General features: G+C 44.6%; 1 protein-coding gene across 1 annotated transcript in view; it reads left to right on the plus strand.

The window, feature by feature from the left end:
- The first annotated feature begins 370 nt into the window (after window positions 1-370).
- Window positions 371-14,282, plus strand: part of MEI4 (meiotic double-stranded break formation protein 4) — a 417,189-nt gene continuing 403,277 nt past the window's right edge. The window contains exon 1 of the mRNA XM_073675596.1: window positions 371-602. Within this exon, the coding sequence (XP_073531697.1) occupies window positions 371-602 (232 nt within the window). The remainder of the gene's footprint in view (window positions 603-14,282) is intronic.

Here is a 14,282-nt window from a genome sequence, read left to right on the forward strand (position 1 = left end):
AAAACGGATCAAAACATGATTTCTACCTCAAACTGGTAAAATAAAAATTAATTATTAAAAACTGAAAGCAGAAAAACAAAAAGTCAGCCCGCCCTTAAGGGGTTAATGTGTGATTAGTTGAGGTCTGTCCACAGACCCACATTGATTATTGGAATAAAGGGGTCACTTCATGGTAACCAATGGTTTCTTTGAGTTTATTTTTATGTTATTTACTGCTATACACGGTGAAAGAGCAGCAACTGAAGAAAGCAAGCCACTACCTGAGATGATATTAGTCACTGTATGGATGTATGTTATAATACATATATTATTTAGAAGACTGATAATAAATGTGCTCTGACAGGATGTCTGTTTTCTTTCCCAGGAACATATGATGGATATGCAAAGCAGTCTTCAGATGACAGCAAAAATGGCTTTGGCGATAGCAATTATAAGGAATAAACCAGAAGGAAAGAGTAGCAGGCAGTACACTGAAGAACTGGCTAAAAGTGTGTGTGATCAAGAGGTGCACTGGAAGGTGAAGGAGCTAGAAGCTGAAGTTTTACATTTACGTCAGGAACTACTATTACACAAGATTCACAATTCACCAGAACTAGAAAATGGTAAATATGCAAGTTCCACTGATAATTATTTAGTTTATTTAATCAATTATATTTTAGAAATATGTTAATACTGACTATTCAGCAGAGTGAGGGCAGGGTGACCAGGAGTCAAGGTAGCACAATCTGACATTCCGCTAATTAAAAGATGGAAACAGCGATGCCCTTATTTCAGATGCCTATATCAGTGGCAGGATAGTTACTTATGCCTGGGGGCACAGACCTCTGAATATAGACATTAACATTATTGACATATTTTTGACATTTAGATTGTTTTGTAATAACAGAACTTTATATCGGCTGTAAAAGACAAGGAAGGCGAAATACTCAGCTAATGTGCTTTGCGTTCATTTACTTGTAATGGAGAAACCAAAATACTGTAACAGGATGTTTGTCACAAATCAGACTTGCAAATTTTCAGTGCTTTACCTGACAAGCTTGACAAAGATCCAACAACTGGGTTTAAATATGGCTGTATTTTGGGTGATTAAAGCTTTCCAGAACAGCTTTTTTTTTAGAACAAGTGCTGCTTTTTTCACCTTTTCTTGTTGAAAAGGTCTTGGGCTTGGACCTGACACTGCACCAATATTTTGTTTTGTGTTTTTTTTATTCCCTTTATTCCTAGTACTGCTGATTTTTATTACTTGGCTGAAGGTCGACGGAATGTAATTTTTTAGGTGTATGTCTATGCAGGGTATTTGAAGCACTGTATCAGGTGCATGAACACTGTTGATGCTATTTTATTATGCACAGCTGAAAAACAATGTATATATCTGCATAACACTTAAAACAAAATTTCGGCCTGACACAAGTTCACTCAAATAAGTACTATGGACATGCATATATATGGAGCAGCACAGTGGCTCAGTAGCTAGCACTGCAGCCTTGCAGCACTGGGGTCCTGGGTTCATATCCCAACAAGGACAACATCTGCAAGGGGTTTATGTTCTCCACGTGTTTGAATGGATTTCCTCCAGGATTCCTCCCACACTCCAAAGACATAGGGATTGTAGATTTTAAACCCCAATGGGGACAGTACTGCTAATGTCTGTAAATTGTGTTCTGAATTGTAAAGCGCTGCAGAATATGTTGGCGCTATATAAAATAAAAACATTATTATATATACACTGTAACAAACTCCTGGGGAGGCTTCTATTCTGATAGCGTCTCCAATGCTGGACACATAATAAAAACTTTCACATCAGCTTAAAACCCCTTCAGTCAGTTAATATGCACATAAGTAATATACATGACTAAATTCAGTCCTCTCTGCAGTGTTATGTCCTCTCTGGAGACTTCAATTCAGTTTCTTTGCTTAGGACCTGTCTATGGTAGTTAAAGGTAATCTATTAGTGCCAAAATAACTGTTCAAACTAAGTATAGCCCTATGCAGGGGACATAGACCTTATCAAAATGTACCATTAGTGTCCCAATCCATTGCTGTGCTTGGTAAAATTGTTGTTTATTCAAATATGCAATAAGGTGTTTAGTGCATCCATAACTTGGCTGAGCAATTCAGTCAAACTTCCCACCCACTTCTTTTACATCTGTAGCCACCCTTCTATGGCTGTAAAACCGCAATGTCTGACAAAAATGAGGGCGGAGATAGTTGAAAAATAAGTAGCTGGCAAGGTTCACTGAATCGCTTGGCCATGCTCAGGGTGCACCATCTTACTGCTTAGCATATTTTTATATATAATAGTTTCTGGCAAACAGAACAATGAATTTGGACAATAAATGGTATGATTTTTATCAGGGCTATGTCACCTGCAAGGTGCTGTGCTTGGTTTGAAAAGTTATTTTGTGTTGGCAGACTAGTTTTAAGTTTCAAACACTTTTGTGCAAAACTCCAGTGTGCACTGAGAATGCCCCCTGCTGTTTAGAGTTTCCACAATTAGTGCTTCTTAGTGATGTTATCTGCTAATGTGGAGGCTCAGGACTCTCAGGTCCTACACGTTTTGAAAAAAAACCCCACCTAATTTAGTCAGCTATGAGACTGGTATGGTCTCTTACTCCCAAAACACTAATTACACCTTTTATATGGGTATGTAGGGGACTTAGCCTGTTTAAAAATCATAAGTAAAGTATGGATTTTAGTTGGTTAGTTGACAGAAAAAGAAACAATTTATTTCATATGCAAATGAGGGGGCTTCAGTGGACATTTGACATGCCCAAGGGATCAGGGCACCGTTATGCCCCCTAGGTTTACATAATGAGCATTTTGGTATATCTTGATTGACAGCACTCAGGCAAGCACTGCAACATAATCATCAGTGATACTACAGGAGCCCAGTCCTTGCTTGGTGTCAATGTGCGACAACACACTCATCACTGGCCCCTATCTGCAGTAAGTACTGAGCGATGGCCGCAGTCAAGAGCCAGCAATGAGAGCAAGTTTGACAATATGTGAGAGCAGCTGGGCTCCTGCAGTGTCCATGTGCACTCTGCACTCTTTTCACTGGCTTTTATGTGTGGTATCTGCTCAGAATTGTAATGCAGACTAGAGCCAGCGATGAGAGTATCATAGTAACATAGTAACGCAGGTTGAATAAAGACCTAGGTCCATCCAGTTCAACCTTTCTCCCCCAACTGTACTCCCTACACTAGCATACTAACTTACTGGGACTAGGCCTCACAAATGTATTATTACCATTTTTATTATTGCTGCGCTATTACAATTAAAAATGAACCCGTTTATAATTTTTTGATTAGTTTTATATTTGTATTAGTCTTATGATTCTAATAATGGTATTACTAAAATCCCTATGCCTAAATCTGTTGATCCAGAAGAAGGCAGAAACCCCAGGATACATTCAGCCAATTTGCAATATGGGGAAAAATTCCTTCTTGACCCTGAGAAAAGGCAATTAGACCAAGAACCCTGGATCAAACCTAATTATGATACTAGTTATGTAATTACTATTATCGTATTAAATGTATTACTATAGTTGCAACATTTTGTCTAATTTAACAGTAACCCACAATATTATGTGTATCGAGGAAATCATCCAGACCTTTTTCGAAAGCTGTTATAGGCTATGTACCCCCGATGCAGAAATGCTCAGGATTTTTTCCTTAGCGTTTCTGCATCTCCCTGGCAGAAAAAAAAGCATGCGGATTGTACATGCGTTTTCCTGCCAGGGACATGTGGAAGTGAAGCGTTCTTCACTTGCATTTCCGCATGCGGGTTGACAAGCGCTTTCCAAGCGATTTTAGCATCACTTGGAAAGTGCTTGTCAAATTGGTCAGACTATATAAATCCATGCAAATGGCATGGATTTATATACTGTGACCTGAGAGAATGTCAAAAAATAAAAAAATAAATGTATACTTACCCTCCGATGGCCCCTCCGGAGTCTTGATTTCCTCCGTCCCGGCTGCCGGCAGCGGTAGAGTGAAGGACCTGCCGACATCAGCGTCGCGTGACCCGTCACATGACTCTGACGTCAGCGCAGGTCCTTCATTCCATCGCGAACTGCTGCCAAGTAAGGAGGAGCGCACCGCGGGCTGCCAGAAGGTAAGTATATATTTATTTTTTATTTTATTCTTTTTTTTACAGTTTTCTATGGTCCGGAGGAGAGTCTCCTCTTCTCTAGACCTGGGTACCATCCGCACATTAGAACGCATAGCATGCACATCTACTTATGCAGTGATGCGTAATCCATGCGGTCTAATGCAAGTCAATGGCGGCGAAAACGCAGCACTTCCGCAAAATAATTGGTAGTGCTGCGTTTTTTTCCGCAATGATAATCCGCAGCGGAAGTTTCTGCAGCATTTGCACAGCACATGCAGATTATCATTGGGGAACATGGCAAGCCTTCTACCATGCGTTTTTTAAGCGTTTCTGCAGCGTTTTTGCCGCTGCGGAAACGCTTAAAAAACGCATCGTGGGCACACAGCCATAGTGTTGGCCATCACTACCTCTTGTGGTAGGGCATTCCACAGTCTGACTGCTCTAACTGTAAAAAACCCTTTCCTGTTTAGATGCCGAAATCGCTTTTCTTCCACCCGTAATGAGTGCCCCCTGGTCCTTAGTATGGTCTTTGGAAGGAATAAGTCATGTGCTAGTCCTTCGTACTGACCACACATATGTGTAAATGAGATCCCCTCCGAGGTGTCGTTTTTCTAAGCTAAACAAGCTCAACTTTTTCAACTTCTCATCATATGAGAGGCCTTCCATCCCTTGTAATAATCTAGTTGCCCGCCTTTGAACTGACTCTAACTTCTGAATATCCTTTTTAAAATGTGGAGCCCAAAACTGGATCCCATATTCCAGATGTGGCCTCACCAGTGATTTATAAAGTGGTAACAATACGTTGGGATCGCGAGATTTAATTTCACTTTTTAAACATCCTAAAATCTTGTTTGCTTTTGCAGCTGCTGCTTGACATTGAGTACTGCTGCTCAGTTTACTTGTAACCAGAATACCCAATCCCTTCTCCTGTTCTGTAGTCCCGAGTATACTCCCATTTAATGTATATGCAGCAATAGGATTACTCTGTCCTAGGTGCATTACTCTACTTTTATCTACATTAAATCTCATCTGCCAAGTGTTTGCCCATCAAGATCAGATTTTAATATCCTACATAGTTTGGTGTCATCAGCAAAAACTGATACTTTACTCTCAATCCCATCCCCAAGGTCATTAATAAAGAGGTTGAAAAGAATTGGTACGAGCACAGATCTCTGCGACACCCCACTGTTGACTACATCCCATTTAGAGAACGTACCATTTATGACGATTTTCTTTCCTATCATTTAGCCAATTCCTTACCCATCTACATATAGTTCCCCCAAGTCCTTGCTTCTGTAGCTTCAGTATAAGGCTGTTATGTGGTACAGTATCAAATGCCTTTGCAAAGTCCAGATAAATTAGCTCCATTACCAACATCCAGATTTGCACTTACCTCCTCATAGAACCCAAACATGTTGGTTTGACACAACCTATTTTTCATGAATCCATGCTGATTATCATTTATTATATTATTCTCTGCAATATAACTTTGCAGGTCATCTCTTATGATGCCCTCAAAAACGTTGCACACTACTGATGTCAGACTTACCGGACGGTAGTTACCTGGATCCACCTTCTTACCTTTTTTAAATATCGGTACCGCATCGGCTATAATCCAATCCTGAGGCACTACCCCTGTTACAAGGGAGTCTAAGAAAATGAGATTCAGCAAGGGAGTGTGCAATTATACTTTGTGAGTGTGGCTGACCTGCTGCAGTGTCTGTGTACGCTCTTATCGCTGGCTCCTATCTGCAGTTGCTGCTTGGTACTGTAATAAAAAAGTGGCCAATAATGAGACACTGAGCACAGCTGGACTTCTACAGTGTCCATATATAGGTGCGGCATCGCTGATTGAGTTCAGGCAGCACTCTCTGGACTCTCCAGACTGCCCTCTGTGTGACCTGGTGACTCCGATGAGCCGTAACGTTACTGACATCACCGGTCTTGGAGGGAAACATTTTGTTTAATTTTACTGGAACCCAATACCATCTTGAGGATTTATGCGCCAGGGACAACGCCCTATCCCTCTGTTTCATGGACAGGGTGATGCCCAAGTCTTCCTCCCATTGTGTTAAGAGCCAAGAGGAAGGCTGATCCGAAAGGTTGACTAGCAGAGAGTGAACAGATGAAAGTGTATGCCGAATCAAACCCTTACCCATGCATAGATTTTCGAATCCGGATGGACTACTTGTGTAAAGGGAGGAATTTCAGAGGGAACAAAGAAAATTGTGGAGTTGGAGAAAATGCCGAGTACCCAGTGGCAGGGGGTCCACAACATCTTGTAAGGCCTCTAATGAAGGCCAGTCAGTGCCTGTACCAATTTGATTTGCCCTGAACGTACCCCTACAAATACAAAGCTGAAAAACTGGATCTGACAAACCAGGGGGAAATCTGGAGGGGATGGTGCAGATGGAATGGGAAGGAAAAGTTTGCGTATATCTGATCTGGAGGAGCAAGAGAGTGTAGTGCTAATTGTAAGTTGAGTTTTCAATGAGGGATGAGGAATATTGGGCAGCCAAGGAAGAGCAGATAATGAAAACTCCAAAAAGTAATATCTGGATTGGATCTGGATTCAACGAAGCAAGGGCTCAAGGGAAAGAATAAAGATTAAAGGAGATAGAGGGTAGCCCTGGCGTGTGCTATTTGCAATAGGAAATCTCTCAGATAGTACACCATTCACTTGAACACAGGTGGAAGGAGAGCAGTGGAGAGAGCCAATCCACTGTAACATGGATCTCTTCAACCCAATTGATTTTGACACATGGTCCATGAACACCCATTTGGTACGGTCAAATGCCTTCTCAGCATCTGTGGATGGGAGCATCAAAGGAGTGTCAATCACTTTGGCTTTATCGTCTAGATTCAAGGCCTTAGTAGTGTTGTCTCTCACCTTTCTGCCAGTGATAAACCTGCCTGATCAGGGTGAATGATGTCTCCAAGTAAAGGTGCTAATCAGGTTGCCAGAATCTTGGTAAAGAGTTTCAAATCTACATTAAGAAATTCGGTGATAACTAGCACTGGGCAGTATCTTTGCCTTCTTTAGGTATAACCGTAATGTTGGCAGTTAACGCATCTTCAGGGAGCGGAGTGACCAGACCAACAGGTATATTGTTAATGACAGAAAGGAAGGGAGAAAATAACTGGCAATCAGCTTTTTTTGTAGTATATCAGGGGGAGGCAATCAAGACCAGGTGCTTAAACTGTAGGAGAATTCTTGACTGCTATGTTAAATTCCAGCTCAGATATACGACTTTCGAGAAAAGTGATATCCTCCCTCTTCAAGGAGGGAAGACCAGAGTTTTGAATATATTCTTGGATACGGTTCCGGAAATCCATCTTAGAAAAGTCAGTGTTAGATTTATTAATAGTATAGGGAAGTATTAAAATCCTTAAAGGAGGAAGTCTCTTGGCAAAGTAGCAATACCACCCGAAAGGGGACTGGATCGATGGAATGTAGACCCTTGACCACTGGCCCTCAACGTTCTGGCAAGCATTCTACTACCTATGTTACCAAATTCGTAAAAATGTCTTCTACATTTGGCCAGCGAACTCTTAGCTTTATGAGATAAAAGAGTTTTCAGCTCATTTCTTTTTTTGGATGAGGGAGGATTTTGTAATGTTATCAGGAAGGCCCTTTTGAGTTTCGAGTGTATGGATGTCCGCCAACAAATCATTGATTTCAGAGGCCCACTCACGTTTAATGAGTGAGCTGTGTTTTATAATGATCCCCCTGATCACACTTATGGGCTTCCCAGATTTTATTAGGGGACAAACCCTCAGTAGAGTTAGTAGCTAAATAATTTGTGAAAGTGTTTTGGATTTCTAAAGGCCCCGTCACACATAACGAGATCGCTAGCGAGATCGTTGATACGTCACTGTTTTCATGACGCAATAGCGATCTCGCTAGTGATCTCGTTATGTCTGACAGGTAGCAACGATCAGGCCCCTGCTGTGAGATCGCTGATTGTTACAAAGCTTCCTGGACCATTCCTGGGTCGTTGCGCTCCCACTGGGCAGTGTGCATCGCTGTATTTGACACCTTATCAACGACCTCGTTAGCGATTCAGAACTGAGACATGTAGGCGTGCATAAATTGGACTTTTCCGCGCCCCTCGTCCCCGATTGGTGGTCGCTACTGCGTCCTTGTTTTTCGGATCCCACCAGCGTTCTCTGGCTGTGACTCCACTTTGAAGAAATCAGACATCTTTAGCGAGGTAGGTATTGTTTGGGGTCTCAAATGAGTTTCCATTTTTAATTCATTTATAGGACATCTACCAATTATCTGCTATCATTGCTCTTCAGGGAGGGAGGGCTTGGCTTCTATCTGTATATATATGCTTTTGCATGGGCAGATATTTTAGGGGTCTCGTGCACACGCACCCACACAGCACGTTTTCTGACACGCTGTCCTGGCCAACCGCTTCAGAGTTTTTCACACGCCAATTAACATGAAGCTTAAATCAATAGACTGTGTTGTTTTGGCCTGTTGCACGCTTCACAACTTTCTTCGTCGACGTGATGCAATTACGTACTGTCCGCCTGGCTTCATGGACTCTGTGGACCTAGCCAATGGGGAAGTGGAGCTCGGTGAATGGCGTGCAAACGATCCTGCAATTGCAGGCCTTCAGCCAGTGGGACATGGCAGAAACACCCATGATGCGAAGACCTGCCGCAACAACTACTGCCAGTATTTTAACGGTCCTGGTGCTGTTCCTTGCCAGCATCAGAACCTATAGTGGGCAACTACTCATGTTTCTACACTACTGACATTTCTGTACTGATGTGTCTAATAAACTGTGTGTTCTACTATGCAAAAGCTTTGTTTCTCATTCTTTCAGCAGTAGCAGTAGTCACCGCAGTAAGCCGTCCATATATATATATACATATGTATACACATGCGTATACAGATACATACATACATACACACATACATACACGCATATACATTCGTGTACTCGTGTGTAAACAGATTCATCCATGTACTCATACATATTTTTAAGTACATAAATATATACACACACACTCATATACACATACGTATACAGATAACTATATATACACATACATACTCTCAAACATACAGATATGCATACACATAAATGGCCATTTACATGTCTATATATATAAATTCATATAAATACATGGACATCCATACATCTGTACAGGAACAATGCACACACCAGTGTTCCCGTCTGACCGGAGACGCAGTAGCGATCCCATCTGACCGGAGACGCAGTAGCGATGTTAAACCAAGGCCGCCCAATCAGAACGCAGTAGCATCCACCAATCGGAGATGCGGAAAAGTGATTTTATGCACGCCTTTGTGACACAGTACAGTCCCTATCAAGGTGTGGATCGTTGAAATAGCTGCTGTGTGAAAGCGTCCCAACGACCGCCGAGATCGTTAGTTAGATCGCTGGGGCGGCCGAAATCGTTGGGAAGTTCTGCATGTTTGACAGCTCCCCAGCGATCACAAAACGACTCTCCAGCGATCGCAAAACAGTGACGCACTAACGATCTCGCTAGCGATCTCGTCATGTGTGATGGGGCCTTTAGACAGTGATCGGATCATCTAATAGAGACGTATTTAACTTTTATTGCCCTTATCTGGGAATGAGGTTAGATAGTGAAATGGTGAGGATAACCAAGCCATGGTCTGAGAAAGAAATACTGTCAATAGAAACATCTATAAGAGAGTGTAGAGCACCGTGTTTTATGAAGAAATAGTCTAAACGAGAATGTCATGTACCGAAGAATAATATGCAAAATCTCTGTCTGAGGGATGAAGAAGTTGCCATGTGTCAATCAGTTGGTGATCTTGAAACCCCTATCTAATACGACGTAGAACAGATTGAGACAAACACGAAGAACCCTTGGATACATCAACAGAGAGATCTAGTGTGACATTAAAATCACCCCCTAGGACTAATGTGCCTTCTGTGAACTCCTCCAATAAGTCAAGGTACCGCAAAAATGATGAATATTGACCCATGTTGGGTAGGTAGAGAGATGCAAAAGTGAAAACTTGAGAAGCTATTTGGCCCTTGAGCAATAAAAGTCTGCCTTCCTCATCAGTGTGAGACTCCAGAAACTCCCAGGGAAGAGAGCTAGATAGCAAGATACAGGTCCTTCTGGATTTCGAGTAAGGAGCGGGAGAATGGTAAACTAGTGGAAACCACCTATCAGAAAGCTCGTAGGGTTTAGTGTACAGTTCTGAGTTTCTTGTAGGAAAACTACCTGAAGGCGAGTTCTCCACGGCAAATTCATGAGGATAGAGCATTTCCTGGGACTATAAAGGCCCTTAATGTTCAGGGATCCCACTCGGATTTCAGATTGCGCCTGCTTAGTCACGATCAGAAAAGTCATCTAAAAAAAAATCGAGGGGAGTGGGAACAAGGTGGGAGAAAAAGGAAAGGAAAGAGGGATAAGGTAAGAAAGGCGATGAGAAAAACCAGAAGGGAGTGAAAGGGTAAGAGAAGGTGAAAAAAGGAGTTAGGAAAGAGAACAGCAAATAGAAGTAAAAAAGAAATGGAAAGCTAGCTTACAAGAAGCAAGCTGGCCCTAGAACCAGCCAAGAGCATACGAGGATAGGATGGAAGCGGGGTTAACCATGTGGAGGAAGCCCGATGACCCACATGAGAGTCATGAATGAAACACTCCCCCAACACGCGAGTGGTGGAGGGCACAAACGTAAACATTTCCTGCTGGGGAGACAAACTGACGTAGACAAAGAGGGGGGAAAAGAAGAAACACACTTAACTATGTTAAGGACAGGGTCAATAAATTTGACTTCATACATTATGTGTGAGAAGCTGACCTCAATAAACCACAATTACAAGTACCCAACATTCTATATATACACTGAAAGTATGTTCAGAGTATTAGGTCCTGATGGGTAGGTTAAAGAAAGGCTAATGAAGAGAGTCACAAAGTCAGGTTTCCGTTAGAAGAGCTGAAGTGCCCATAGGCAAATTGGACAATGATGCAGGGCCTGTTTTGCAGATGAAGAGATATATGATCTTCATCTTCTTTCTCTTTGCATAAGGGCTTCTGGGAACTCCAAAGAGAGCCAATCTGGAACAGAAAAACAACCTTATCCCAAGAAGTCAATCAGGCCAGGTTCTCATGAGGTCCTCATGTTTCTTCAAAAGATAAGATGAGTCTCCTTTGCATACAATAAGCTGGAAAGGGTGTCCTCATTTATATGAAACATTATACTCATTAATTTTAACCAGGAGAGGTTGTAGAAAGCGCTGCATAGATAAAGTATGACTTGAGATGTCTGGGAACAGCTTCAACTCAGCTGCATCCATACTTACAGGCCAGTGCATCCACGCTTTCCACACAATCTGTTCCTTATCAGTATAGTAATGCAAGTGACATAGTATATCTCTAGGAGTTGAGGAGGTCCTCAAGTTAGGTCTGGAGACTCTATAGATCTTGTCAATCTTGTATGTTGCCTCTTAGGGTCTCTCAGAGACGACTTTGAAAATTGCCATTACTCTTTCATGTAGATGCTTTTGAGGCTGTTACTGGTCCGGGTGGTGGAACCTCTGTGCTGGGATGCAAGGAGGGACCAGAGGGTCGTAACTAAGCGCCTACTCGGACCGACCCTGGCCACACGGCGGCTTAGTCGACTCCATGAACCAAGGAGGGACCGGGCAGGGGAGCCAGGTGCCACTCTGGGACCGACCTTGTGTGAGAGCAGGCAACTCCCACGGGTCAGGTGGCTGACAGGTACAGCGGCAGGTAGCTTGACGGGTGATCCGCGTAGGCAAGCAGACGGGTACGGCTGGTAGCCAGACAGGTGATCCGGGTAGACAAGAAGGCGGACACAGCAGGTAACCTGACAGGTTGGCGGGCACGGCAGATAGACAGGCTGGCGGGCACGGCTGATAGACAGGCAGGCGGGCACGGCTGACAGACAGACGGGCGGGCACTGGAAGCTGAGGGCTGAGGAGAGTGTTAGCACACAAACAACAACCTTGCACAGGCACCTCCATTTTGGAGGACGTGCTTTAAATAGCAGAGGTCCTCCGGCCATTGGCCGAGGACTCTTTAGGACGGCGCGCGCGGCCCCTTTAAGAGGATGGGAGCGAGCGTGCGCCCTAAGCACAGTGCCCGGGAAGCTGCGCGCGGTGCATGCAACAGCAGCAGGGGGGCTGGAGGACGCCAGACCAGTACCACGGCAGTGATGGGAGCGGCATCTCTGCCCGACAGGAGGGAGAGACGCCGGCGCTACAGAGGCTAGCATTTGGAGATACTTTTCAGCCTCACATTATTCCACCTGCCACGATTTTTTTGATCTTCCAGAAGCAATGCAATGTCCTTTAATTGGGTACTGGGTCTCTCATAATCCTTCTCCAAGGTAGTAATTCTTTTTGATAGGGCCTCAAGTTTAAATGCAGAGATTCTATTATCAAAGGACCCCAGTTGCTCATGTATAACATTAAGAGCTTGGTGAAGGGGTAGCTCAATTCTTGACACAATGAAATCTAGATTGTTTTTAGTGGGGGGAGCCATAATTAACTCTCTCAGCACTTTTAAGTCCTGTTGCAGACTTTTGTGTTAGTGGGGGAGAAGTAGCTAGAAAACTGCCCCCTTGTATTGAGGTATCCCCTGTAAGAAGAACCCCAGAAGACATACCAATAGAGAAATTGTGGGCTGAAGCAAAGTTTTTGTTCTTCTCCTCTGGCCCAAGCAGCGCAGAAGCTGAGAATGCCATCTCTGACTCATGCTGAGTCGAAAGCGCTGTCTTTTTTGCCTGTGGGTGGGACGATGATGGAGATGGTGAAGAAAGGAGCCGCTGCATGTGTAGCACCCTGAGGATTCGGCTGCTACAGGGGTATTGCACCTCAACCCAGAGGTGTGATATTCCACTCCCGGGTAAGGATGGAGTGTGGAACTGAGCTCAGATAGACTGCATGCACTACATACATCCCATTCCAGAGGAGCAGGCCGACGGCACTCCCACTTAGAAATGTGCAGGTGCGACCGAGCCTGTTCCTGGCTGGAGTGGGAGGGGGGAGGAACATCCCATGTAGTGTAGGGGCAGATAGGGGGAGCAGTCTGGGTAGTGGTAGGAGCTCATTGGGTGCTGGTCACCTGAGCTCACACATAGAGGGTGTATATAAGGTGGGCACCATCAAAGATCAGGGTCAGACGCAGAGAGTAAGTCAGATGCAGAGGACAAGCCTGCAGAAAGAAACAACAGCCCTGGAGAGAGAGTGGAGTAAAGAAGGAGACCCAGAGGGGGACAAAGAAGGGACCCAAGAACCCAAATAAGAACACCGGGTGAGGAGTCAGCAGAAGGGTACCGGAACCCAAGCTGGTGGGGGTAAAGACATTCCCCAGCCAGAGACCGGAGACCGTGGGCAGAGTCTGCCACGGTCACCCACTACATTCACCCTGAAGGCACACCACATGGAGGGTCAGGGAACCTGAGGCCAAAGGTTGCCCAACAGAAGGCCCGAGGGAGCTGGATTTAGGTGAATCACTGGTGGGGACGGCTGAAGGAAGGACAGAGGGAGAGCTCAGGGCCACGCTCCGGACTTGTTTGGGGGTTGGCCGGATCCAGGACCTGGTGGACGCAGCACGGCTCGGGAGGTCACTTGGAGCTAGAGTGACCAGGAACATCTGCAGTAAGTAAAGACCCTTAACTGCACTACCCGAGTCTGTCATCATTACCGGCTGCACCGCACCACCACAACCCCCATCCTCTGCGCCTGTCCCCTCTGAGGCTATACCCCTCCCGTTGGGGGTTATCCCACCAAGCTGCGCATCCACCATCAGCCTCAGCGGACCCTGCTGCAGCGGCGGCCACAGTGACCGCATCACAACGGGTGGCGTAGTCGACACAACGAACTTTAATAACATCAGTAAAGACTGCCACATAACCCTGAGCTTGACGCCCTGGGCACGGGACCGGGTCACAGCCGCTCGGAGACTACAACCCCCCCCATCTGATCCGGTGCCGGGTATTCCCCTCAAAACGGAATATGTCCCAGGGGGCGCGTCAACTTTGGCGTAGTCGGCAGGATTACGTGCCCGCAACACCCGGGTACTGCGTGCCTGAAGAAAAGTGCAAGTTTACCTCAGAAAGAAGACTCCTGCCGGTTCCGGAGGGTCCACGCCATCGGACTCCATCACCAGTCGTTTCCCGCCGATTG

The sequence above is a fragment of the Phyllobates terribilis genome, unplaced genomic scaffold (assembly GCF_046119375.1).
Source record: "Phyllobates terribilis strain yellow unplaced genomic scaffold, ASM4611937v1 Scaffold_3__8_contigs__length_932513732, whole genome shotgun sequence".
NCBI lineage: Eukaryota > Metazoa > Chordata > Amphibia > Anura > Dendrobatidae > Phyllobates > Phyllobates terribilis.